Source organism: Phytophthora cinnamomi (assembly GCF_018691715.1).
Source record: "Phytophthora cinnamomi strain GKB4 chromosome Unknown Contig21, whole genome shotgun sequence".
Taxonomy (NCBI): Eukaryota; Oomycota; class Peronosporomycetes; order Peronosporales; family Peronosporaceae; genus Phytophthora; species Phytophthora cinnamomi.
In genome coordinates, this window is record NW_027150954.1 from 135,739 (window position 1) to 162,651 (window position 26,913).

A 26,913-nucleotide genomic window follows, 5' to 3' on the forward strand; every position below is an offset into this window, starting at 1 on the left:
CAAATCTGAGTCGTCTTGCGCCGCGATTGCAGCCTTAGTACGCGCAACCTTCCTTCCCTTGGCAGTAGTCTTCGGCCGCCCTCGGGATCTTGGAGGGCTTGAAATGACAAACGGTGTATCCCCCGTAGCTGTTGCTAGCGTTTTTGATTCGTCCGATTCATTCCCGACTGTACCAGACTCGTCGCCGCCTCTACCCGATTCACCCGATTCGTCCCCGACTGTACCCGACTGGTAATCCGACTGGCATGGAGTGGTTACCTGTAACGGGGTTACACGCACAAGTGACTGCAAGCCACTTGTGAATTTAACAGATAGGTTATCTGTTAAAAGTTTTGGATACTTCCTCACATTGGTGTAAGACACACCGATGGATACATTGAAGTGGACCACCACAATGAGTGGTCCACACATACCCGAAGATCCTATTGGTAGAAAGCAGCATCTTTCTACCAATCAGAGACATGCATATTAGCGGGGCTCTGACAGCCAGCCGCTGCCAACCCTTTCATAGATGATAAACAGTTTTTAGCAGCTTTTAGAGGAAGGTCAATTTACAAGCAATACAGTTCTCATTTTACCTAATCTAAGTCACTTGGAATCCTTTCTTACTTAACTTATATTTGTGTATTCAAATATAATTAACCTAAGTAATTACTAAGTACTTACGCTTCCTCATACACGTTGCGCAACGTGTAAGCTAAAGTAGTGAGTCAAGTTAGACCCACTACACCTGGTAGCACTTTGTAGTCCGTCCAACGACCGACTGCTTGACGTTCGTACGCGGTGTACGAACGCGGAGTCGAGAACCACATGAGCACGGAGGTGCCCATGGAGAGCTCCAACACGCCTGCAACGCATGTTGCACGCGCTGACTGCCCCCACCTGTCTGACCCAGAGTGGGAGGCCCTCCAACGACTGTCAACAGTCATTGGAGAAGCGGCGATAGCTACAATGCTGCGTACGCTATCGCCGACGGAGCAACATGGTGTTGCTCTGGGGTTCATCATGAAGGAGCAGCGTGACGCTGCTTCCTCAGTGACGGCGTCGTCAGGGACGACACCGCGTGCTCAACCATTAAAGTTGAGCGTAAGCAATTACGTGGGAAGAGAGGGTGAGTCTCTCCTCCGATGGCTTGTCGAGCTCGACACAGCCATGGCGGCTCGACGCATCGTCGACCCGCTGTCGAAGGTCGCGTTCGCCATGTCCTGCCTTGGCGGACGCGCAAGGAGTTGGGCGTATGGACGCCGACTCTCCGATCCTACGTGCTTCAGCACGTACGAAGTATTCAAAGAGGAGCTCAAACAAGCGTTTGAGCCCCCGCAAAACGAGTTCCGGTCGAGGGCGGAGTTCCTCGACCGTCAGCAGGGTAAGCACGACGTCCATGCTTACGCGCAGCGCGCACGATATTTGGTATCAAATATCGTGACTAACCCGATTGACGAGGCGACCAAGGTCGTCACGTTCATGAAAGGACTTAGAGATGGGCCCGTGAAGACCTATCTCTTCCGAGAGTACCCGAGTACTCTCGAAGCTGCAATCACTCTTGCCATGCAAGAAGAGTTTAGCCTGCGGCAGGCTAAACTCCATGTAAACGTACCGAGGCCGCAACCGCGCCCGGTAGCGAGGACGGGAGGTCCGGAGCCAATGGACCTCTTGAACGCAACAACTGCTGGTTACCAGCAGCAGGGAGGTAACGTGCGATGCTTCCGTTGTAGAAGGATTGGTCACTTTGCACGGGAGTGCACAGCTCCCATGCCCCCTGGAGATGGCCGTCGTGGCGATACTAGGCATCGCCGCGGACCAACAAAAAACGCGAACATCCAGTAGGCGCGGGGCGCCCTACTGGTCATGCAGTCACGCGTGCCGACATCGGGCACGCGACACTGAGGACTGCAGCCCCCAGTGAGACCAGCTCTCACTGCAAGAAACAAGATGACAGGTCGAACCTAGTCATCTTGAAGGTTTACTCGAAGAGAGCGAGTGACTCTCTTCGAGCTTTGGTAGATTCAGGCGCGTCGAACAACTTTGTTCGACTACGAAGCCTGTCGAGACTTGACTTCGAGGAGGTAAATGTACCTCGAAGTCTTCTGGAGGTACGACTGGCAACAGGTGCCATCGTGAAGACCGAGAAGCGCGTCGTGAACGTGCGCTTCTCGTACAAACAACGAGTGTTTGTCGAACGCTTTATCGTCCTGGACCTGGACGATAAGTTCGACGTAGTAATGGGCATGCCGTGGCTTGCACGGCATGATCCGGTGATAGACTGGAAGAAGCGCACGCTCGTGCGCTTCGGACGCGACAGCGGAACAGAGAGCGATGGCCCTGTTACCGAAGCGCACACACCAGCAGGTGCGCGCGGCTCACCAGTCGAGACAGCGCTTAACGCTGCTGTCCCAGAGCGCCCAGGAAGTGCGCGAGGGCGCGCACAAGTGAAACCAACGTCGGCAATGCTGCCGACGTCGGAAGAAAAAGATGTGCTGGTTCCGGGAACCAATACCCACGTTCAAGCGTGTTGGGGACAGTCCCTGACCCGAAGAGGTCAGGTCGACAACGACGCGTCGGCTCCGGGGGCCGACGCACCCTCGGTCACGAGGGACTCCGCCAATAAATGGCGTCGAGGTGACGAAGGCGTGTCAACTCCGGGAGTTGACGCTGCAAACAGTGCGGACGGTTGCAAACGTACCGCACTGATTCAATTTTTCATGCTGTCGTGCAGCCGGGCTGCACGACGAAGCGCCATGCGATCAAGCCGGGCTTGATACCGCGCGCCCGCGGACAGAGTCCGCCGGCGAACAACTGTCCACGGCCGGGCCTGGACCAGAAGAACAACTGTGCGACGCCAGGCTCCGCACAACAAGAAGACGGCGCAAGCGGAAAACGCTGCGCAAGTCTCGGTCCGGGACCGAGACGCAACAAGAGCAGTCTGCTGGGCAGACTGCGGAGGTGACGCCGAATGTCAAGACGCTAAGCGTCTTGACGCGCACCGATACTGGATTCCAGTATCGTGAAATGGAACTCGCTAGTCCTCCGACGACGGCGTCGGAGTTGACTTCGCTTCCAGCCATGAGCTGGAAGCGCTTCACATGCGACTTGCACGATGGACGCGTCGAGCAAGTCTACGTTCTTTCGGACAGCGAAAGAACGGCGAGCGAGAGCGAAGAGCTGAGGCAGCTCTTCATGGGGAGTACCACTGAGAGTGAAGACACTTTCAGTGCAAAGACGAAGCGAGAGCGCTTCGAGGAACAAGGCTGGGACTCGCTGAAGTCGAGTCCCTATTACGAATTATTGAGGGAGTACAAAGACGTACTCCCGGAAGAGATTCCTGCGGAGCTTCCGCAGGATAAGGGCATTCAGCACGAGATTGATCTCGTGCCGGGCACGAAGGACAGTGTCACGCGACAGTGGCCACTGCCGCGAGACCAAGCAAAAGCAATCGACGACTTCATTGAAAGTCGTCGCAAAGCAGGACAAGTGCGGGAATCAAAGTCCCCGCACAGTGCTCCGACGTTCTTTGTTAAAAAGCCACAGGGCGGATGGCGCATCGTTCATGCGTATAACAAGCTGAACGATGCGACGGTACCGGCGCAGACGCCGATACCGCGAAAAGATGTTATCATCGATTCGATGGCCGGGAGCACCGTTTACAGTGCTCTCGACTTGCGAGATGGATTCTATCAGATCCTAATGCGTGAGAGCGATATCCCTCTCATGGCAGTGAGCACGCCAAGCGGCATGCTCTGGGAATGGCTAGTAATGCCACAGGGGCTTAAGAATGCCCCTGCGACTTTCAACAGGTGCGTGACGCACTTGTTGCGCTCTGTGCGCGACTTCGCGCCGAGCTACTTCGACGATGTGTTCATCCACAGCCGGGCTGTGGACGGGAAGACCGACGTAGAGATGCACAGGTGCATCTCCGGAAGCTACTTGAGCTTATGCGAAAGCATAAGCTCTACGCGAACCTGAAGAAGTGTATCTTCGGGGCGAGCGAGATACCCGTCCTCGGGTGTCTCGTAGGGAAGAATGGTGTTCGCCCTGACCCGGAAAAGGTCAGAGTGGTTAACGAATGGCCAACGCCTTCAAGTGTCAAGGAACTGAGGCAGTTCCTTGGCTTGGCCACGTACTTATGCAAGTACGTGGAGGATTACGCGGGCAAGATCCGCCCGCTGTCACAGCTTCTTGAGAAAGAAGCTGTGTGGAATTGGACACCCGATTGCCAAAAGGCATTCGATGCAGTCAAGCGGGGCTTGACTGAGGCGCCGATCTTGGCCGCGGCTGACCAATATCGCGCATTCCACGTCGTATGTGGCGCATCCGACTTCGCGATCGGATGTGCGTTGATGCAGCACGATCACGAGGGCCGTGATCGTGTCGTCTACTACCACTCGCGTCAGCTGAAGCCAGCTGAGCGCAACTATCCGGTGCATGGAAAGGAACTCCTTGCCATGAATACGCACTCGCAAAATTCCGAGTGTATCTACTTGGAAGTAGACCATTCGTGGTCTACACCGACCACGCTTCACTGCGCACCGCAGTGAAGTCGCCACACATTTCACAAAGAATGGCGAGATGGCTCTCATTCTTTGCGGAGTATAACTTCCGGGTCGAATACAAACCCGGAAGATTGAACGTGGTGGCCGACGCGTTATCACGTCGGCCGGACTATGCAGAAGCTGTTGACGTCAATGCCATTGACGCCATACGATCGAGCAAACCCACATCATCTCTGTTGGATGATGTGAAGGCCGCGTACGCGCACGACGCGGACGCGAAGCTCTTGCTGGCCTATGGCACAGCGCCTTCTGACAAGTCCCGTCAGAAGCTGCCCAAGCACCTTCGAGCGCGTGCACACCGCTTTCGTGTGCACGACGGACTGCTACTCTACAACGCAGTCGACGACAACGCGGATCGCGTTGTCGTGCCAAATGACCATGACCTGCGACTCAGGATCATGTACGAGTATCATGATGCCCCGACTGCGGGACATCTCGGACGTGAGAAGACTTACGTCCTTCTCACGCGCGACTTCTACTGGCACCACCAGTATAAGTGGGTGCGCAAGTACATCCGTGCTTGCGAGGTATGCCAACGCGTAAATCCTGCGCCATTCGCGCAGGCTCCTTTGCAATCACTACCGACTCCGTCGGAGTGTTGGAAGTCCATGTCATTGGACTTCATCTTTGGTCTTCCCCCGGACAGCGGAGGGAATACCGGTGTTGTGGTCTTCGTCGACCGCTTCAGCAAGATGGAACATCTTGCTGCGGTGCCGGCAGAGATGACCGCGAAGCAGACGGCCCGTCTGCTCGTCGACATGGTGTTCAAACACCATGGCATGCCGTCCGACATTGTGTCGGACAGAGACCCGCGCTTCACAGCGCACCTGTGGCAAGAAGTGTTTACACTTCTTGGGAGCCAGCTTTCCATGTCGACTGCGGATCATCCGCAGACGGACGGTCAAACCGAGCGCGTGAATCGCGTGCTCGTCGATATGTTGAAGAGCTACGCTCACTCGTTCCAATACTGGAGCGAGTGCCTATCGATGGCAGAGTTTGCCATCAATAACTCAATGCATGCCTCAACAGGGCATACACCGTTCTACGTGAATGCCATGCGGCATCCACGCCTACCGAGTTTACTCGGAGTGATGGCTCCCACTTTAAGTGGGGGAGGATCTACGACTGCAATACAGCAGCCGCAGAAAACCGCTGACACTTGCACAGTGTCAGCTGCAACAATGGACAAACCACATGAGTCTGCGCAGGGCGCAGACTCCCCCAACAACATGGCCAACGACCACGGGTCTGCGCAGGGCGCAGACACCGCAAAGAACCACGCAGAGGCCGGGCCTCTATCGGAGAGCGAGCTGAATGACTTCAGCTCGGATGCAATCAGTTTCATCATCAAAAGACAAGCCGTGATTCGGTTTGTCCAAGACACAATAGCAGCTTCTGTTGATCAACAGAAGCTGAACGCAGACAATGCGGGCAGAGGCAACACAAATGAATTTAAAGTTGGTTCATTAGTTTTGTTAGCTACACAAAACCTGCCTAGACATGCAGTTTCGGATTTCGGAGCAAGCTTGCTTGCTCCGCGCTTCATCGGGCCGTTCACTGTGTTGGCACGGCACGGCAACGCATACACGCTAGACATACCGTCTAGCATGCGCCTCCATCCGACCTTTTACGTCGGACGGCTGAAGCCATACCTGCAGCACGAGCCATCTAGCTCGGCTGACCCGAAGCCTCGGCAGGAGCCGAGGCAGAAGCGGAGGACTTGGCCTCGGCGACGAGCAGCCTCTCCTCCAGCGCGCGGACGCGCTGGAGCAACCCCTTCATCTGGGTCCCCAGCTCGACCTGGATATTCGAGGCGGTCTGCGAGACCGCCGCGACTTGGGCCTTCTGGTTCGCCAGCTCCTGTTTCAGGGCGGCGAACTCAGCGCCCTGCAGACGCTCCACGACGGTCACCCGGTCGTGGAGAGGCGCATACTGATCAGCCCGGGGCTGATCATACCCGGTGCGTGTTCCCACCCCCGCCACCGCCGATCCGTGACGCCCGCGGCTCAACCCGCTGGATTGTTGAGCGGATTGTTGACCATAGTATCCCGAAAACGAACCCTCAAGGGGCTCGTTTTCGTATTCGTCGGAGAGGATTTCCTCCCCATCGAGATACATGGGAGCCGCGGAACGTCTTGGTGGAGGACGTTCCGGAAATGGTGAGGGCGTACGAAGAGCAGTACGCGCTGGCGCAGCGGAAGTAGTGCGAGCGCTGCGATCATCGCTAGCGCCCGAACCCTCACGTGCTAAGAATTTAGCACGGAGCTCTTTGAGACTTTCGGGCACACGGAACGACGTGTACCCGTTCAGGTCGCGGTCGCTCAAGCGGACCGCGCCTGGAAAGCACTTCGTGCACTGAAAGCCCTCGGGCACAGCGCACGGCACATTTGCCTCCTCAGCAGCAACATGAAGTTGCTCCAGCTTTCCACGCTTCGAGTACGTCTCGAAGCGATCACGCGCTTGCTTAATCCGATCACGGTAAGCACTCGGCCTCTTGTTGAAGTTCTCAACAAAGGCGTTCCAGCTTTGACAAAGTGCCTGCCATTCGGGCACTTTGCTGCGAGAAGAGGTCTTCTTGCTTTGAAACCATCGGAGCTCATGAAAGAGTCCGATGTAGTAATCGCGCCTTTGATGCGTTTCCGCATCAAAGTGCAGCTCGGCAGCCACAGCGTCATCTTTGATGGCGCTGCATACGTACAACGGCACCTCATTCGGAGGTACCGAGTTCCCAAACCGGTCCGCGATCTCGGACGCGGACGGCATCCATGGATCGCGCGCTGCGCCTGCAGCGCGCGGAGAGCCTTGAGCTTTAACATCACGCGCTGCAGCAGCAGCGCGCGGAGTACTGAGAGCCCCAGCGGAAGCGAGTGGGGTATCGCTCTCAGTACGCGAACGCTTCGAACTCGAAGCGTCCGATTCGTCCCCTTCACGCGGGCGAACGTTCTTGGCGTGAGGGTCGAGCGATTCGCTCGACACTGAGTCTTTACGCTTTGAGGGCGAGTCCTCCTCCTTGTCTTCATCGTCGTCGTCGAAGTCGACGACGTCACCGTACTTCGCCTTCTGGCGTTCGAAGTAGTCGTCGATGGAGAGATGACTCCCCATCGACTTTGCGGACTTCTTCTGAGGCGCGCTCATCGTTGAATGAGCGCGGATTTCTTCTCCAAACGCGGAGAATTGACGAATGGTCGATTCCGAAGATTGACGTGCGGAGACCCCGCGCGTCTAACCTTAAGGGGGGGATGGTGTAACGGGGTTACACGTACAAGTGGCTGCAAGCCACTTGTGAATATAACAGATAGGTTATCTGTTAAAAGTTTTGGATACTTCCTCACCTTGGTGTAAGACACACCAATGGATACATTGAAGTGGACCACCACAATGAGTGGTCCACACATACCCGTAGATCCTATTGGTAGAAATCAGCATCTTTCTACCAATCAGAGTCATGCATATTAGCGGGGCTCTGACAGCCAGCCGCTGTCAACCCTTTCATAGATGATAAACAGTTTTTAGCAGATTTTAGAGGAAGGTCAATTTACAAGCAATACAGTTCTCATTTTACCTAATCTAAGTCACTTGGAATCCTTTCTTACTTAACTTATATTTGTGTATTCAAATATAATTAACCTAAGTAATTACTAAGTACTTACGCTTCCTCATACACGTTGCGCAACGTGTAAGCTAAAGTAGTGAGTCAAGTTAGACCCACTACATTACCGATACTTCCACGTTGACGGATGAATCCCCCGTAAGGGGACCTTCTCCAGCAATATCGGACGCGAGACCGGTAAGGAGTTCAGTGTACGCTTGAGGTTCCGTTAGAGGCAGAGATGTAACAGTATTTGTAACAGTATCTGTAGCAGTAACTGTAGCAGTAACTGTAGCAGTAATTGTAGCAGTAACTGTAGCAGTATCTGCAGCTGTAACACCTCCTCGTGTCATTTCCATGTGCACCGCTTCACTTTCCGGGGCTGTTTGTTGAACGGGGTCTGTAAACTCTCCTCTCTTAAACCGACCCGCTACCTCTTGAAGATATTCCATCACCTCTTTGTATTGTGCCATCCCAAGCCCAGCCATCGTGTCACAAATGGTGGAAGCAATCGGTAACGCCTCTCGAAACTTGCGGTTTGAATCCCATGGTCTAGCTTGCGAGGTTTGCACACTTCGTACATCGAAAGGCTTTGGATCTGGTGCACCAATACTGGTACTAGAATTGCTGTCGAAAGCCGACTGCACCGTGGATATTATCCACCGTTTATTCAGCAACAGTGTTGGGATAACCGTCTCTTGACGCAATGCCTTGCGAAGATAAAACACGTGTCGGCATGGAAGCAATCTTGTACTCATGAACAAACATGAACATTTCCAGTCGCGCTTCGTAACAGTGTATTCAGCGTTCGGTTCGTCCAAGGCTTCATCATCTACGGACGTGCTTTTGATAAAATACACACCGGGGCAGCCCTCGTAAAATTTGTACGATGCCGAACCAAGAGCGTATGAATACTGGCCGTAAATAAGCTCGCAAGCATGTTCACTAACACTATTCGCAACCAAAGTCATCTCGCCATCGTACTCTGGATGCTGCACATTCACATTCTTGTACACTTCCGCGAGAAACAGCCCTTCCTGTACAGACTGGTAGCACATGATAGATGCGATGCACTCATCAACCGCCATGAAGGAGTCCACCCACTCCTTCAGCTGCTTCCATGATGACTCCAGGCAATTATTAGTGTTGTTACCAAGAGTAACAGTATTCTGACGTCTGTGGGCACACCATAGCTCACGACAACTGTCTCAGTTTTTCCGGAAGTAGGCCACAATGGGTGCTCGTCACGAGGTCTGCAGCGACTCTCACCAGACTCGCTCCCGACTGCACCATATTCACGTTCAGACACTAGCAATCCACTAGAAGAAGCGGCAGAGAATCCTATAGATGCGAAATGCACCATGTACTGGAAGTGCTTGTCATACTCAGCTTCCGTTTTGGCATACACGAGCAAGTTCACAATGCCACCGAGTTGCTCTTTTTGAGCCTTAGAAAACCCGTAGTCAGCAGAAGCAATTTCTTCTCGGAGATACTTCAAAATGTGAAATTGGCACAAGAGAATCGTCACATTAGGAAACGCGGCTTCCAGCACTGACAGTTCAGTGAAGTCCTTGTCCACGAGTACACACCGAAGTCTGGACCACGCGGGATTATTGGCTTTGAACTCTTCAATGGCGGTCAACAGCGTTTCATATCGTTCATTCTGAAGAAGTGCGTGTTGCACAAACTGTCCTTTGCCAAACGTGTCATGAGCCATGAACGAGAACACCTTGTACTTGGACCGGTTTGTGTCGTGCGTAGCATCGATCAGCAACACCTCAGGAAACTGTTCATATAGAAGTCGCATGTCCTTGGTCTGGAGTGTGATACAGGTCGCAACTTTCTGTGAATGCAGTAACCATAAGCAATAAACGAAAGTTAAACCAAACGGGCATTAAAACATGGTTAAAGGGGAGGTTTTACCTTGTTCCCCACATCATCAAGAAAAACGCGGCCAATATTTCCTGTCGTATCACCAAATTGCTTCATCCATTTCTTCAAGCGCTTGTCACTGGTGGTCGGGCCGTTTCGTTCTACACGATCCTTTAACTTGCAAACAAGATTGTGAACGTCCTTCCGAGTAGGATTGCTATTGGAATGATCCTTTATGTGCTGAAGAATCTTGGATTTCTTGACGCCATTCTTTCGAAGCGTATCAACGGTCTGCATCGTGCTATCGTCAAGCACGACGCGGTTGGCTGGATGGGATCTGTAGGACTGAGATGTAAGTCCATGGTTGTGCTCCAATTGGCAACGGGTCAGGCGAACTGCAAACGTCTTATTCTCTGCGTCGACAATCTGGACGCGTGCATTTATCTGTAGAATATCAATCTCAGTTAGAACCGCAATAAATACCCGACTGACCCCGATCCAACCCGACGGGAAGAAATTCATACCTGTGCTCGGCAGTCCTTTGCCCGCGTTTCTTGCCGTGGCCTCTTGGATGTAGGTCGAGACTTGTACTTGCCGGCGTGGGTGCACACGAATGTTCTCGAGTACTGCACCCACGAAGACGGTATTTTATCCGCCGTAGATTTGGACTTATCGATCCTTGCATTGCGCTGCGCGGCGGTCGTATTTGAACAAGCTCTGAAGATCTATCACAAGCGTAGATTAATAAGCCACAGCAAGCATACGTAGATTAACCGTTGAACTCAAACCATACCTGCAGGGTCTACGCTTGATACGCAACCAAATATTCATCAAACGCCTCCCATGACGCAAACTACAGCGTGTTTGGCGGTAAAGTCAATGCAGAGCGGACATCACCTCCCTCACTGGTGCTGCTAGTAGATTCCTGCACGTCAGAAACACTCAACGTCTCTGAAGACTCTCCTTCTACTGACTCGGCAGCACTCTCGGCGGTGGGGAGACCCCAGTCGTCGTCCTCGGAGGCCTCCGAAGCGCTGCTCTCGCTGACATCCACATCGCCCGGTGTAGACCCGTCCTGTGGCCGCTTCTGAGCGGCCCGCACGCGGAGATCCATTCCCCCCCCCTTCGCGAATCCTTCTTTCCCGTCCGCTCAAAATTTTGTGGCTGCCAGACGCAGCCAACGGTATACACGGAATACGACTTACGGATGCAGCGCATCAGATAGGATCACATGATCGGCAGGGGTAGGTTAACTTAGTCGGCCTATATAGTCACTTTTTTCAGTAAGCTCCTTCCCTAACCCTGTTTGCAAACATGGGCTAAGGGAATTTGCCAATTTAGTGCACTTTTCAAAGGGCATCAGTCAAGGCGCGGTAGCCGAAAGTCTACTGTGAGTTTCGGTGTGCAATATGCATGTCCAGACAGGTGTTTGTTTACTCTCTTTCACAGATTAATTCTGGTATGGAGAGGCTCTTATTGGGTAGTTTGGATGGATTGTAGTGAATGGCCTATTTCCTGCTGATTGCCAGTTTGGTGCTCCTGTCTATCTTAGTATTTGTATGAACCAGCAATTCTCAAACTGGGACTGTGTTTCTTTCGTTCAGTGGTTAGGTAACCTATGATACACGATAAAAACGCAAACACATCAGTATTGAAAGGATATGTATCTTGGAAATAATGTCATTTCGACAGTGCTGACAGCTCAGTCGGTTAACGCCGCTGGCTTAATGAGGGCCCTACAGGGAGCAGGGTTGTCGCGGGTTCGAGTCCCCTCGGACACGTTAATTCTCCGCACTGTTATAAAGGTACGATTATCTGCTCATCTGTGTGTGCAATTGATTTCCCCACGCTTGGCCGGCTTCCCGATAAGCTGTCGCCCCGTTATCCACTCACAAAGGTTTTGCTCTGCCTCAGCTGTCAGGCGTGGTTGAGAGCCAGTCACTGAGACTCCATCGATTCGCCTTTCTTGCGCTTGCCTACCCACTTAATTAGCGTGCGGTAGAGTTTAGCTTGCTTTTGGTGTAGTCTCCGCGCTTCTTGGTCATGATTCTCGGGGCGAGGCAAGTTGGTAGTGATAGTCAAATAATTAAGCTCATGCCACTAGTACTAACTGCAAAAGCAGACGAGACAAATCGGGTTGTCGAGAGTTAGCCAACAGGAGCTGTATACATAATGGCAGGTTTTACGGTTTCAAATATTTCATCCAGTAATATACCAGAGCTCGTAGGTTTTTGGCGTGATTGGTCGTTTCTATCAGTGCACTAATATGCTTCTAGTGCACTAAAGTGGCAGATTCCCTTATATCATAAAATGTTTGCAGTAAGTAGTACACACTTGCATGCACTGTACAGTACATTTGAGAGTCCACTTCTGGCCCAGATGTTCTTACCTGCTGCATGATTCGAGTGCCCTTGTTGGAAGTTGTTTATTGAGTAAGTTCATGTGGTTTGTGGTTGCTGTTTACCTAGTTTGGTGTAGCACGGAGGCGGGCATCCACATCGAACTAATTCGTACCAGATGCCTACAGTAGCAACTACTGTACGTTTACTAGCTAAGTTATCTGTTCCATCGCCAGAATAGGATTTGCCCTCGGTGAGTATCTTGCTCACAGCGACGGTGGTAATGAAAGTTCGGCTATATTTCGAGTTCGAGTTGAACATTGTGAGCTTCACAGTTTCTTAATCTATTTACAAGTTTTGTTAGGCGACTAATACTGGTTGATATACAGTTGTGCATGTTTGGCTGTAAGGGGAATACGCCTGGAAAGGACCAACCCTTGAATGCCGGAGTCCAATGCAGCATATCGCGGCGGCGTATGAGGAGCTCTTGCCTCGGCAAAGGTTGGCTTCAGAAGCTGGGATCTTCTTTCTCGTTTCAACGACGAGCCGCACAAGCACATCAGGCAATCTTTTGTTGGCAGCTTCCACAAGGTTTCCGTGGTGTAAAATATTTATTTGGTCTAAGCTTACATGGGAGCCTTCAAAATCCTGGGAAGATTTTTATTAAGCATCACCACAAATGGCGATTCTGTTGGCAGTTACATATTAATACTGCTTACCCTTACAGGTCCGTGATGATGAAGCTGTCGATATAGTCCTCCATCAGCCTGCCTTGCTCCATCGTTGGTGGTCTCATCTTTTCTCTCCTTGCAATTGCTTTCACCTGACGAGTAGCTGCGCTGAATCTTTGTTCCACCGACGGCGACTCCTTCAAAACTTAGCCTGTTGCGCTGAATCCATCGCGCTGTACCGCAGACCGTGGCCAACACTCGCCAGAGACGCTTTTTTTAAAAGTAAGATATCTTCGTACATGCTCCTGCCGCTTACTCATACCACACAGTTGCCTTTACCCTTGACCACACGTTTTTACGTCCGCCACACCAAAGGTCCGCCCTCGCCTCAAAAGGTACACTGTACCCTTTCTCCCCGTCCGTACCCCATCTCCCCAGTCAGTCAGTCAGTTGGGAATTTCCAGCGGCAGCGCAGTACTGAGATAATGAGCGCGTGGGAGCAGTGGGGCGGCAAGAAGCCGGCGAGCGGCGGCCTGCAGGGCGCGCAGGAGGCCTTCAGCAGCATGTTGCGTGCGTCGCCGCTGTCCACGGCCTCCACGGCCTCGTCGGACGGCGAGGCAGGCACCGGCTTCTCGCTCAAGAAGGCGTGGGACTCGGCGCGCGACCTGACCAAGAGCGCGGTGGCGGCACCCGCCGCAGCGGCCAACAGCGGGAAGGACGCGGCGGACGCGCTGGAGAGCGGCCAGATGGACGCACCCGTGGATGACGCGGCGGCCGCCAAGTGGCCGCTCTGGAGGAAGAACTCGAGCGGCGAGGCTGGACTGATCCCGAGCATGAGCTGGTAACTTATTTCAATAGGCTCATCTGGAAAGAGTTTGAGTATATGGTGAGTGTACTGATTTGTGTTATTTTGGCTATTGGTAGGAATACGAGATTCAAGTACTTTGTGGGGCTCGTGATGCTGGGCATGCTGTTCTTCGGCATGGCCTCCATCTTTCTGCCGCTGGTAAGTTGTGTTGAGTGGGATGTTAGGTGTGATAAAGTGCTGAGTGGGTTTTATTGGATGGGTGGGTTGGTAGATCATGATTCGGCCGTCCAAGTTCGCGCTGAGCTTCACGCTGGGCAGCATGTGCTGCATGGGCGCGTTCGCCATGCTCAAGGGCCCGGCCGCGTACATCTCGGGGCTGCTGCAGCCGAACAGGCTGCTGCTGACCAGCGCCTACTTTGTGACGCTCGGTGGGTGCTTTGGCTAGGGGAGTGTGTCTTGTGTTTTAGTTCGGCTAACGAGAGACTGTTTTGCTTATTTGGCGACAGGGTGCACGCTGTATAGCTGCCTGATCCTCGGTAACTACGTGTTCGTGGTGCTCAGTTCCGTGATGCAGCTCATGACGCTGGGGTCCTTTGCGCTATCATCGTTTCCTGGAGGAAACTCGAGCTTGAAGGGTGAGGCGGACTTGTGTTGACATGCATTTTGTTGACGATTCTCTAACGCTGTCGACTTTAATGGTGTGGACCTGCAGCTTTTGGCGCGCTGTTCTGGAAATCTGCACGCGGCATGCTCCAAGCACTTGCTCGTCTCTTTCGGTAAATACATCGGACATCTCGGCGACGGCATAGGAACCGCAAGAAAGGTGGCTGCCCCAAATACTCGGCCATTCTGGAAGACAAGAGCACCCAACGACATAATAGCAGGCTCGATCCATATTTTGTTTATTAGTACGACGTTTTGGTAGCTGTCGTCTGCTTGCTCCTGCCGCGCCAAGACTGCCACCCACGAAACGCCAGACATTTCATCGCGTGAGTCCTTTAATCAATTCATACGGTCGAGCTACGGTAGTCCGCGGTGGACGCACCTGTTCGCTAGTCGGAACATTCAGCGCGTGCTTCTCTGGCATGTGGCTGTCCATGTAGTCGATGCCCTTGGCGAAGAAGACGCAGAGGAGGCCGTAACCGGCGCTGGGCATGCGAACATGTAACACAGCAGAGACCGTGAGTCGGGGCGCCGTCAATGCAGCAACATCGTTCATATGTTTAGTAACCTCTCGCGCGTCGTGAGATTCTTAAAGGCCGTGTACATGCCGCGGTTGAGGTCGTAGCTGTCGGTCTGAATGCCCTGTTTGTTATCAAGAGCGAATTTCGCCACTGGCTAACCCCCAACAAAAGAGTTAGGGGACCAAGAGGCACATCGGGCAATGAGAACGGAGGGATAGGGACGTGTCGTTTGTGCTTTAGTCTTCACATCATCTGTGGCGCCGCCGCGAAAGCACGCGGTGCTGCAAAGCAAGAGCAACCCGCATACATGTAACGTGTCAAGTCAATGACGCGCGTCGAATCTGTCCTCCAACTCCTTGCGCCTCTTTCGTCTACACGCAGCAGCGCTGGCAGCTCCTTGTCCGCCGCTCGGAGACACGCGAGAGCCTGCCTCAACAGCAACGCCACGGACGACAAGGCAGGACACATGGAGATTGCGGTCACATCTCAAGAGCGAGCGCCTTGTTCGCAGCGCTGGCTACCCAAAGCTTCCGGTGGCGGGTCGTGATGACTGGCAGGCGTCTCTGATGTTATTGGCGCCCCCCCCCTTGGCATCTGCCTGCGCTTCCAGGTCGCTCCACGCCTGATGGACACACGAGCACATGGGGTCAGCTTGATTTATCTTTCATCTCGCCGGCCAGCAGCAGGCAGGCAGGCAGACCGACAGACGCACCAGTCCGTCGCCGCGGGTCTTGCTTGGGTCCTGCTGCGGCATGTGGTCGTCCATGTACTTGATGCCGAACCCCAGCGCCACGCATAGTACGGCGTACCCGGCGCTAGAACGGAAGTCAATTGAGGGAGGTCAAGCTCGGCCAGAGCACGCTGCCGGTGCATGTGAAGCTATGGGCATTGCACGAACCTCTGCCGGGCTGAGAGGTGCTTGAACGGCAGGAACATGGCGGGCGACTTGACCTTCGATGCAGGAGTCCACCTCCGATATGATCCGGGTCGCAATTGCAAGAAACGATCGATTTGCGCTTGATTCCGTAATTTAAAGCGATTTCTGATTGGTTAGAGCCGTTATTTACATTGCGTACGCGGTGAATAGAATCTTAATTTACGGGTCCAACATAATCGACCACTTGGAGCTGCCCACCGTAAGCAGGAGGGCCGGATTTCTATGCATCATCTGCAATCCCCCTCTTCTGGAAAAGCATCAGCGAAAAGCAGTCCGTATCTCCATAGAAACGTCCACTGCAGGGCCCCCGCTTCTGGCGGATGGCGACGCGCTGCGACTTGTTTTTTTCCCGAGCCGCGGCTCGTCCGCGCGCAGTTGAATCTCAAATCCGCCAAGTGCAACGCGTTACGGCCTGACGGGGACGGCTGCCTATCCCCGCGTTGCCTGCACTGCATCATTCATGATCTCGCCGGCCGGCGCAGACCCAATTGCCTACTCGCCCCCATGTGGTCGCCAATGACGAACTGGGCCGACCCGACGGCGGCAGCTGCCGGCAAACTGCCGCCCAGCAGCAACAGCAACAGCAACAGCAACAGCATTACCACCACCACCGCAACAGCCACTACCAGCACGCCACCGGGCGACGCCGGCAGCAGCCGCAGCACCAGCCCAAGCAGCGGCGAGGACACGCCCACCGCCGGGCAGACGCCCGTGCGCACCGGCACCCAGGCCGGCAGCTCCATCAACTCCATGTGGCTCAACTGGAAGAGCCCGACGGCCGTGCTGGACCTGAGCGCCGAGGCCGAGAGCGGCTCGGCGCTCGAGATGCGGCGCCAGAAGAACCGCGAGTCCATGCGGCGCTCGCGCCAGCGGCAGCGCGACCAGCTGCAGCTACTGCGCGACGCCGTGGCTGAGCTGGAGCAGCAGTACAACGCGCTGCGGCTGCGCGCCGAGGAGCCGCGTGGGGACGACGGCGCCAACAACTCCAAGTACGCGCAGGCCGTGGAGCTGTCCAAGCAGCTGGGCGCCGAGAACCTGTACCTGAAGGCGTCCATCCAGTACCAGGCCTCGTGGAAGCTCGAGCTGCGCCGCGTCATGGAGACGACGCGGGCGCTGGACGAGTTCACGGCCTCGGCCTCGGCGCCGCCCTCGCCCTTCCCCTTCCAGCTCGAGTTCCTCAACGCGCAGGAGGCCGAGTCCGTCTTCGGCTTCCATCCGCTCTCGGAGCGCGACGTCAAGGACGTCATCCTGCAGAACACGCGCTCCGTGCGGCGCGTGCAACACCAGCTGCTCGGCAGCGGAGGTAGCCCCGCCGGCAGCAACGGCAACAGCAGCAGCAGCGGCAGCGACGCCGACGAGCCGGCAGCGGACGAGGTGCTGGGCGGCCCCATCGACCACTCGGAGCTCTTCGGCTGGGACCTGCGGCGGCGCGTGCGCGGCAGCGACATGGAGTTCGTCTTCACCAAGCGCTTCAAGCAGCTGTCCGTGTCCAAGGTCATGCACAAGTCGTGGGTCAACGAGATGCGCCTCAAGGGCGCGCAGATGGTCAAGTACGACGTGCAGCGGCTCGAGATGCTGCAGGAGGTCAACACCAACGCCTACGTGCTGGGCCGCGACGTGCGCTCGCCCGACGAGACGCCGGTCTTCCGCACCACGCTGCTGCGCTACCGCATGGAGACGACGGGCGAGGAGCTGCCGTCCAGCAGCTCGTCGCTACTGAACGAGGACGAGGTCACGCTAGACGCGAGTCTGCGCGCCACAGGCTACGTCATCGGCACGCAGAGCCTCAACCCGGCCGACACGTCCGGCGCCAAGCTGCTGCCGGAGCGCACGGGCATCGAGCCGTCCGCGCGGCTAGTGTGGGCCGAGCTGGCCCACGCCATCGAGCTGCTGCAGGTGTCGGACCGCGCCACGGGCGAGGACAAGTACGTGCAGGTGCGGTGGTCCGGCAAGAATAACTACGGCTCGCCCTTCGACGCGCACCGCAACGCGGCCGACATGGTGACGACGTTGATGCGCTGGGAGCTCGGCACCATCGCGCCGGCCGCGCAGCTCATCCCGAACTCGGACGACGCCGAGTCGCCGCCCGCATCGCCGACGCCGTGAGTCGTGCTGGGGAGATAATTTAACGTTCGTAGGCGTCGTAAGTGGAAGTCGCTCTGTTGGATAATGAAAGTGGAAATTGCTGTGGTGAGCGCATAAGCCGAGAGCCGAAGCTTGGGGCTCTGGACTGAGTCGCAGTGCTTCAACCACATCGCTTTGCCGACGGCCAGGGCCCCAACACCATCCTGTGGTGCTCGGAGCTCGGCGACCTGTGTTTGACGCCGCTGAGCTCGTGCGTAGCTACATTCGTAATCACCGGAACCGTTCTTTCGTGTCGTTGAAAGGCAAGGGCAAACACCACCAAAAGGCAACCGAGCTCACTCACTTTGACCGGCGTCTTGGCAGGCTCCATAACTAGCAAGGTGACCATTTTCCGCTTGCATTGGCGCCATGTTCGGGAAGAAGGTCTCGACGCGAGGAAACGCCGAGCGAGACGCGACATGGCGGAGGGATCACCTCGGCCAAGTTCAACTGGGACCTGCGCATCAATCCAGTGGACCTGCGGTCACGAAGCACCACACAGTTGCTCTGCGCTCGCTGACGTTTGTTGCAGTTCATCGATGTCGGCGCGTCGACGAACTGAAGCAAAAGGCGGGGCTATGCAAACCCCAGGCGTGGCGAGCTTCCTGCAGGAAGTTCCTGCAGGAGAGACCGTGATCTCGGCGATTATGGGGCGCGCTGACTGTCCCGCCCTGATTAAGTGGGTCTCCGCTACATATTTAGTTGGGTGGCAGGCAGCCACCCTGGCGATGACCGTCCACCGCAATCTTCACCCGGTGCGTTCCAGAGGACTTTCCAGCGCCTTCCGGGCACATGAGGCCGCTGAAGCCATCGAGCAGCGCACTATCAATATCTCGGCGCCAGTGATCAACGGATTTGTCTGTCGCAATGAAGCGCGAGGAGCTGAACTCCCCCGCTTCGGAAGACTGGGCGTCCGACGCGGAGGCGCTGCTGGACGCCATCACATGGGACGAGTTGTCGCCGCCCAGCACGCCACGTGCGACCAGCTTGTCCTCGATTCAAGGCGCCAGTCCCATCGGCAGCCCAGCCGTTCGTGTCCATACGCTGCGGTCGGGCACTGGCAGCGCGCTGAGCCCAATCCGCGGCGACGAGGAGGAGCCATTGAGACATCTGCCAGGCGGCGCCACCAGTCTCAGCCTGCACCCGGGCATGAACAGCTCGCAGATCGACGCAATGTGGGCCTCCATGCAGGCGGCAGGCTTCACTAATAGTGGGGCTGCTATGCCCATGATGGACACGCCAATGCCAACACCGCCATTGACGTGGAGTATGGACGGCATTAAGGAGCAGCAGCTGATCCAGCCGCCGAACACCAGCGCGATGGAGAGACGGCGACAGAAGAACCGCGACTGCATGCGCCGAGCGAGACAGCGGCAGCGAGACGAGCTCAACGGCATGAAGGAGACCGTGGCCAGGCTCGAGAAGCAGTACGCCGAGCTGAGCTTGAAGTCGACGGGCGGCGTGGCTGTGCAGACTGCAACGGGGACGGCGACGGACTACGCCGCAGCGGTGGAGCTCTCGAGAAGGCTCGGGGCCGAGAACCTGTACCTCAAGGCGGAGATCCAGCAGCAGGCGGCGTGGAAGATCAACCTCTCGCGCGTTTTGCAGTCCTGTATGGAGGTGGAGGGCCCTCGCTGGGCGCAACAGTTCCAGCAGCCGTCGCTGGGTGGTGAGGAGATTCTCCACATGAGACTCGACGAGCGCGACCAGTTCGAGGCGGCGGAGGAGTTCGGCTTCCACCCGCTGACTGACTTGGGGCTGACGCAGGTCATCCTGGAGAATCGCCGCTCCATCTCACGCGTCCACAGTCGACTGTTGATCCCGTCGTCGCTCGACTCAGACGGCGGCGCGCGCACTCGGAGGATGCAGACGTTCGGCTGGGATATGGTGCAGCGTGTGCACGGCAACATCATGGAGTGCGTGTTCACGAAGAGGTTCCGCGGCTTGAATGTGGCCCAGCTAATGCAGAAGACATGGGCGAACGACATGCGGCTCGGCGAGTTCAAGAAGGTCAAGGGCGAGACGTCTCGACTGGAAGTGCTGCAGACAGTCAACCCGAACGCGTATGTGCTGGCTCGAGACGTCATGTCCCCAACGGAAGACATCTCGACGTTCCGATCCGTGTTCGTGCGCTTCCTTATTGAAACCAGCAAGAAGATCCCGGCATCCGAAGCGATGGCAGCGCCTACCTGTATCGACGCAAGTGCGCCTTCCACTCCACCTCAATATACAGAATCGGACTCGGACTCCGAAGAGATCATGCTAGAAGCTACAGGTTACGTGCTGGGCACGCAGAGCTTTGACACGGACTTCTCGAGAAACCCTCGCGAGGAAGACGTCCGTAACAAGGTGGCTTGGGCTCATTTATCGTTGTCGATCGAGTTTTTGAACGTCGTGAACCCTGTCACGGGGGAGGAGTACCAGCAGTTGCGATGGAATGCACGCACCGATTACTGCGGACCGGAGCACGCGCAACGCAATGCTAGTGACATGATGCAGGGCATGTTACGCTGGGAGTTGCTGGTTATCTCCCCTGCTGTAAATCTCGTGTCGCTATCGATCGAGTGATCGCCGTTATTTATGATGTCATGCTAGTTTCGCTTCCATCTTGATGCTGCAAACGAGACTGCAGCGGAGTATAGGTAGTGTGAATAGTTTTGTGTGGTTTTGACAATTGAAGCGACGAGGACACCTAACGTCCCGGATAGTGTCTCGCGAGGGTGAGGGGTCAGCACCTTTTCCAGAGATAACTGTCTGGCTGGGCTCATTTGCTACGGTACGTTGGTTTTGTCATCCACGAAGGTGCAAGAGTTCCTGACACAAGTGGAGAAGACTCGTGGCCGAGAGATCTGCACTGAGGATTTTGTGAATGAAGCGGGAGCCCAAGTCTCCCGTGGGCTCAAATGCCGTGCCCGAGTCGGACGATTGCTGTTTGGGCATCTCCGAGGTGCTCGACAGCTACGACGATGGCACGTGGGGCGAATTGAGGGAGATCACACCGCCACAGACGCCGCGATCCCAGTTTGCAGCCCCCTTCGAATCCAGCATGGCGCCATTTGATACCATCAGTGGAGCGAGTCCATTCAAGGGCTCAAATGCTCGAATGATCTCGTTGGCGTCGTGCAGTGGTGGCGCAGCGACTCCAATATGCGGTGAAGATCAGAAGTGCTTGTTGCCATTAGCTGGTGGAGGTGGCAGTCTCGGCCTTGCAGGGTGGACAGCTACTCAACTGGATCAGAAGCGCCAGGCGTGTGCTACGGTATCTTCATCGCCCAGTTCAGCATCGAACGCACTGCCTGAGGTCTCTCGGTCAGGGGAAGTTGATGTCGTTGAAACCAGGCGTAGGAAGAACAGGGAATGGATGCGAAGAGCTCGAGATAGGCAGCGAGACGACATGAACAATATGAAGGCCACCGTCGCGAGGTTGGAGAAGCAGTACGCGGAGTTGAGTTTGAGATCCGCCAGGTCAACGCGAAACATGAAGGCATCCGTGAATGTTGGTGAAGATAGAGCTCTCGTCACTCGAAGCAGGATTGCATCCGATTATGCTGACGCGGTGGAGCTGACGAGACGACTCGGAGCAGATAATCTGTATCTGAAGACGGAGATCCAGCAGCAAGCGGCGTGGAAGATCAACCTCTCTCGTGTTTTGCAGTCGTGCATGGAAATGGATGGTCCTTGCTGGGCGCAGCAGTTCCAGCAACCAGCTCTGGGAGGCGAGGAGGTGCTTCACATGCGACTTGATCAGCGAGACCAGCTCGACGCAGCAATGGAGTTCGGCTTCCATCCGATAAGCGACCTCAGGCTCACACAGTTGATCTTGGAGAATAGCCGCACAGTGTCCCGAGTGCAGAGTCGTTTGCTGGTTCCTTCATCGCTTGACACGGCTGGTGGTGCTCGCACGAGGAGAATACACAGTTTCGGTTGGGATATGATACAACGCGTGCACGGCAATATCATGGAGTGTGTATTCACGAAGAAGTTTAGTGGCTTGAATGTGGCCCAACTAATGCAGAAGACGTGGGCGAACGACATGAAGCTGGGTGGATTCAAGAAGGTGAAAGGAGAGACCAATCGCCTGGAAGTGCTGCAACAAGTGAACCCGAACGCGTATGTTTTGGTGCGTGATGCGAAGTCTCCGACCGTGGACATCTCAATCTTTCGGTCGGTGTTCGTGCGCTTCCTCATCGAAACGAGCAAGAGGATCTCCGTAAGTGCAGGAACGTCTGTACCAACCGGCATCGACGCTACTGCTCCTTCCACACCGCCAGCTTGGGACTCCGAATCCGAAGAGATAATGCTAGAAGCTACAGGTTACGTGCTGGGCACGCAGAGTTTCGATACAGACTTCTCGAGAAGCCCTCGCGAGGAAGACGTCCGCAACAAGGTGGCTTGGGCTCACCTGTCGTTGTCGATTGAGTTTTTGAACGTCGTGAACCCTGTCACGGGGGAGGAATACCAGCAGTTGCGTTGGAGCGGACTAACAGACCATTGCGGACCGGAGCACGCTCGACGTAACATGAGTGACATGATGCAGGGCGTGCTACGCTGGGAGTTGTTGGTCATTGCGCCTGCTGTAAGACTCGTTTCGTGATAAAGCAAACACGTCAACCATCTCCTGTAATTTAGTATCTCTCACGCGTTGATTGAGCCATAAACGTTTGAGCTTATCTTAATGCAGATCTATCATTGCTCGACAGCCTTTTGCCTACGATGACAGCAAGACGTTCACAGTTGCGTTCCACCACGATATATGACGCCGACGCCAGCGAATACAGCAGTATTAGTTGTGCAACAAACTGGTCCATGTGCGGAAGTTCCGACAACCACGGCAAAAAGTTCACGAATGGATGGAGTAAGTAGATCGAGAAACTGATCTTACCCGTGAAGCACAGCAAGTTCCACTCGAATGCTCGAGCGATGGCTGAGGGCATCAGAGCTTCAATTACCATCGCTGCCGAGAGCGGGATACTCATTGAGGGCACGATCTTGTCCTGACAAGGAAACATATAGCCGATAAATGAGTCGGCAAAGTATCCGGGGATACATCACTGATGATGATACTGAGCAAGACCATCTCGAACGCACGAACAGCGATGATATGCCGCGGCGTTGGCTCAAAGCGGCGTTCTTCATCCACCGGTCTAGTTTCGAGTAGACCAACGCGGCGAGCGATCCTGCTACGAACGTCGACAAGTGCGGGCGAATCTCTCCGTGCCCAGTTCGATTCCTATGCCGCCCTCGTAGTGCACCCAGCAGTACAGCACGCCGACCACGTATCATTTCAACTTGCCCAGCAAGCTGCTTCCAACAGGGAAGACTGGAATCACGCAGTAGTACGTAGGTAGACTCTCTTTGGGGTCCTATACGGGTCTGCTCGCGTGTTTGGGTCATGTGATTTTGCCGACCCTAACGCCAGGCCCGACCAGGAGTATATTCGTGATACGAATTGACGTGTTGCAGCGTAGTTTTGTCCTTCTAATGCAAGTGTATACGCAATGTATTAGGGAGTCCCTAGTTCGTAGCATCCTGAACGCTCACTACATCTAGCCCCAACCACAAAGCTCAGAACTATCAGCTTTTGGAACTCGTACAAACCTTTTACACTACAGCCTCATGGTTCTCGTGACTTAGTTTAGGTAAAATGAGAACTGTACTGTTTGTAAATTGATTTTCCTCCTAAATCTGCTAAAACTGTTTATCATCTATAAAAGGGGTTGACAGCGACTGGCTGTCAGAGCCCCGCCAATATGCACGTCTCTAATTGGTAGAAAGATGCTGCTTTCTACCAATAGGATCTTTTGGGTATGTGTGGACCACTCATTGTGGTGGACCACTTCAATGTATCCATCGGTGTGTCTTACACCAATGTGAGGAAGTATCTAAAACTTTTAACAGATAACCTATCTGTTAAATTCACAAGTGGCTTGCAGCCACTTGTACGTGTAACCCCGTTACACCATCCCCCCCCCTTAAGGTTAGACGCGCGGGATCCCCGCACGTCAATCTCTGAATTAACCATTCGTCAATTCTCCGCGTTTGGAGAAGAAACCCGCGCTCATTCAGCGATGAGCGCGCCTCAAGAAAAGAAGGACCCGACTGGGGTGGAGGGTAATCTCTCCATCGACGACTACTTCGAACGCCAGATGGCGAAGTATGGTGACGTCGTCGACTTCGACGACGACGATGAAGATATGGAGGACGAGAAGGACTCGTCCTCAAAGCGCAAAGACTCAGTGTCGAGCGAGTCGCTCGACCCCCACGCTAAGAACGTTCGCCCGCGTGAAGGGGACGAATCGGACGCTTCGATCTCGAAGCGTTCGCGAACTGAGAGTGATACTCCGATCGCTTCTGCTGGGGCTCTCAGTACTCCGCGCGCTGCATCTGCAGCGCGCGATTCCAAATTTCAAAGCTCTCCGCGCGATCCATGGATGCCGTCCGGGTCCGAGATCTCGGACCGGGGTGGAAACTCGGTACCTCCGAATGAGGTGACGCTATACGTATGAAGCGCCATCAGAGATGACGCCGTGGCTGCCGAACTGCACTTTGATGCGGAGACGCATCAAAGGCGCGATTATTACATCCCCATTTTCAGCCAATCAGCTGTCGACCTTTGTTTGAGTGGTTCACATTAGTCCTAAGGGCTCGCGCCCCGGTCTAATAATAAATCAGAGTTGAATTTACATCGGACTTAATACTCAGCTCTCAGTCTTACTGAGAACAAGACGCTTCCTCAACACCTAGGTGTAAGTCAGTGACGGGCATACACCAGGCCCGTTACACCTGGTAGCACTTTGTAGTCCTTCCCATACCAAGTTCGAGATGAGTGAGAACCAGCCCGCCGGACCTCCAGCCATGACGCTGGAACATGCAGCCTTCCCCCACCTCACGTCCATCGAGTGGCAGGCGCTCCACCGCCTTGCGGCGGTGTCAGGAGAAGTGGTCGTCACGTCGCTGCTGAGCTCAGCGACCCCCGACCAGCATCGCCAAGCCATCCAAGAGTTCATGGTCCGCGAGCTCGCCGAAGCAAAGCGGCGAGTATCAACTCCCTCGCAACCCTCACGGCACGACGCCGTCAAGATGGGGACCTCTTCATATTCTGGGACGGGCCCAGATCGTCTTCCTCTGATCCGCTGGTTCAGAGAGATTGATATCACAATCGTCTCGAGGTTAATCGAGGCACCGTCGGCCAAAGTGAATTTCCTTCTATCCCGCCCCTCCGGCAAGGCCAAGGAATGAGCCCTCGGCAAGCTCGTCGTCGACCAACATGCGTTCCCGACTCTGGAGACTCTCCAGAGTGACCTTCGTCTCGCATCTGAACCACCACAAGACGAGCCATGTGTTCGGACGACGTTCTTCGCCCTCAAGCAAGGCAAGATGTCCATGCGCGACTATGTAAGAAGACGCGTCATCTTGCTTCTTGCATCGTCACGAAGACGATCGACATGGCGTCCCAAGTCCATGTCTTCGTATCCGGGATGCTCGAAGGGATGACGGGATACTGTCTTACGCGGGCCGAACACGAGACCCTGGGAGAATCTTTTGCCCTCGCGTTACGCGAGGACTATGTGGTGACATCGTCGTATGCAAGAACAACCCCCACAGAGACTAGTAAACCGAGTCCTGAACCCATGGAGATCGACGCCGTTGAGGCGTCGCAGCGTCAGCAGTGGCCGTCCTCGAGGCGAGGACGAAGCAGCCGAGACGACCATCCGATGGCTTACTTCCGGTGCCGGAAGCCTGGACATCGCGCGGCGGTGTGCCGCGCGCCGGCTCCCGTCATTACCTACGTGGAACATTCCACGTCCGGCGAGGCAACCTCGGCCGCACAACCAAAAAACGGTCGGGACCAGTAGGGGCGGGGTGCCCTACTGGTTGGAACGAAGGTCCGGGTCCACCGGCGGCAGACCGACCTCCTAGCCCCCCCCCGTGCTTCACGCACACTTCAATGCCACCACTGCCAGCGGCGACTCGAGACTGATCATCGTCAGTCTGCTTGTCGCCGGCGCCCGGCGACCTCTCCGCGCGCTCCTGGATTCAAGCGCGACGAACAACTTCTTCCGCGCGTCGTGCCTGCCGGTGCTCCCCGATAGTGTTCGCGTCCGGAATGGTCCGAGCGAAGTGGTAATCAAGCTTGCTGACGGAAAGGCTCGCCGCGTTGCGCGGCGCGAGGTCTCGTCGCCGTACACGTTCGACGGCTTTCACAGCAACGACGATTTTCTCGTGATCGAGATGAATTTAACTGTATCCTGGGCATCCCATGGTTGACCCGGTACCAGCCCCAGATCGACTGCCTGGCTCGTTCAGTCAAGCGTCCCCAAGACTTCGACGTGAGCGAGATATTCACACATCTCGTGGTTGCACCAAGAGACTGGCCCCACGTCACAGTCGTGGACGGGGAGTCCACGACGCACATTGTGCACAGAGCGAGCGATGGCCCTCTCAGTACGACCTGCGCAGTGCTGTTGACTGGCGAAGACGAAGAAGAACACGCGCGGGAGGGCGCGCGTGAGAGACAAGCAAACGAGTATCCGCGCTTCTTGCGGATGGAGAACGAGGCGGTCGAGCAGTGGCTCCCGCGTACTACGGAGGCGATCGAGCAGCGGCCCCCGCAAACTATTGAGGCGGGCGAGCAGCGGCTCCCGCACGACGATGCCGCGGTTGGTCCGCAGATACCACCGCGCACAACCGGCGCGGTCGAGGACGAGCTCTCGCGCCTAGAGGAGGGTGCATCATCGTCCAGCGGGAGTGACACCTCAGTCTCGAGCAGGGGCTCGAGACGCACAAAGACCTCCCGCAGGTCGCGGCGACGATTGAAGCCTCGCCGGAGTTTCGCTGA

The 26,913-nt window shown here is 55.4% G+C and overlaps 8 protein-coding genes across 9 annotated transcripts; 4 read left to right on the forward strand and 4 right to left on the reverse strand.

The window, feature by feature from the left end:
- Positions 1-9,555: 9,555 nt before the first annotated feature.
- IUM83_03471 (uncharacterized protein) lies at positions 9,556-11,125 on the reverse strand (the record flags this gene model as incomplete). Its single annotated transcript, XM_067927475.1, has 7 exons — positions 9,556-9,631; positions 9,729-9,982; positions 10,063-10,455; positions 10,536-10,736; positions 10,805-10,813; positions 10,909-10,936; positions 10,986-11,125. 7 exons carry the CDS (start codon positions 11,123-11,125, stop codon positions 9,556-9,558), a joined length of 1,101 nt encoding a protein of 366 aa, XP_067795481.1.
- A 2,381-nt stretch (positions 11,126-13,506) lies between these two features.
- IUM83_03472 (protein transport protein sft2-like) lies at positions 13,507-14,609 on the forward strand (the record flags this gene model as incomplete). Of its 2 annotated transcripts, XM_067927477.1 has the most annotated exons (5): positions 13,507-13,862; positions 13,946-14,027; positions 14,101-14,257; positions 14,336-14,464; positions 14,542-14,609. In XM_067927477.1, 5 exons carry the CDS (start codon positions 13,507-13,509, stop codon positions 14,607-14,609), a joined length of 792 nt encoding a protein of 263 aa, XP_067795306.1. The 2 variants fall into 2 exon arrangements, with proteins under 2 accessions (XP_067795306.1, XP_067795307.1); XM_067927476.1 differs by lacking the exon at positions 14,542-14,609 and having other exon boundaries at positions 14,336-14,484.
- A 125-nt stretch (positions 14,610-14,734) lies between these two features.
- IUM83_03473 (uncharacterized protein) lies at positions 14,735-15,481 on the reverse strand (the record flags this gene model as incomplete). The annotated part of the gene is made up of 4 exons (XM_067927478.1): positions 14,735-14,785; positions 14,875-14,977; positions 15,061-15,167; positions 15,389-15,481. The coding sequence occupies 4 exons, from the start codon at positions 15,479-15,481 to the stop codon at positions 14,735-14,737; spliced, it is 354 nt and encodes a 117-aa protein (XP_067795308.1).
- Positions 15,482-15,530: 49 nt separating this feature from the next.
- On the reverse strand, positions 15,531-15,949 carry IUM83_03474 (uncharacterized protein; the record flags this gene model as incomplete). The annotated part of the gene is made up of 3 exons (XM_067927479.1): positions 15,531-15,635; positions 15,726-15,828; positions 15,912-15,949. The coding sequence occupies 3 exons, from the start codon at positions 15,947-15,949 to the stop codon at positions 15,531-15,533; spliced, it is 246 nt and encodes an 81-aa protein (XP_067795482.1).
- A 751-nt stretch (positions 15,950-16,700) lies between these two features.
- IUM83_03475 (uncharacterized protein) lies at positions 16,701-18,056 on the forward strand (the record flags this gene model as incomplete). Its single annotated transcript, XM_067927480.1, has 1 exon — positions 16,701-18,056. One exon carries the CDS (start codon positions 16,701-16,703, stop codon positions 18,054-18,056), a length of 1,356 nt encoding a protein of 451 aa, XP_067795311.1.
- Positions 18,057-18,941: 885 nt separating this feature from the next.
- On the forward strand, positions 18,942-20,642 carry IUM83_03476 (CAP-Gly domain-containing linker protein 2; the record flags this gene model as incomplete). Its single annotated transcript, XM_067927481.1, has 1 exon — positions 18,942-20,642. The coding sequence occupies one exon, from the start codon at positions 18,942-18,944 to the stop codon at positions 20,640-20,642; it is 1,701 nt and encodes a 566-aa protein (XP_067795309.1).
- Positions 20,643-21,468: 826 nt separating this feature from the next.
- On the forward strand, positions 21,469-22,668 carry IUM83_03477 (CAP-Gly domain-containing linker protein 2; the record flags this gene model as incomplete). Its single annotated transcript, XM_067927482.1, has 1 exon — positions 21,469-22,668. The coding sequence occupies one exon, from the start codon at positions 21,469-21,471 to the stop codon at positions 22,666-22,668; it is 1,200 nt and encodes a 399-aa protein (XP_067795310.1).
- Positions 22,669-22,741: 73 nt separating this feature from the next.
- IUM83_03478 (Acyltransferase family) lies at positions 22,742-23,151 on the reverse strand (the record flags this gene model as incomplete). The annotated part of the gene is made up of 2 exons (XM_067927483.1): positions 22,742-23,068; positions 23,149-23,151. The coding sequence occupies 2 exons, from the start codon at positions 23,149-23,151 to the stop codon at positions 22,742-22,744; spliced, it is 330 nt and encodes a 109-aa protein (XP_067795554.1).
- Positions 23,152-26,913: the final 3,762 nt, after the last annotated feature.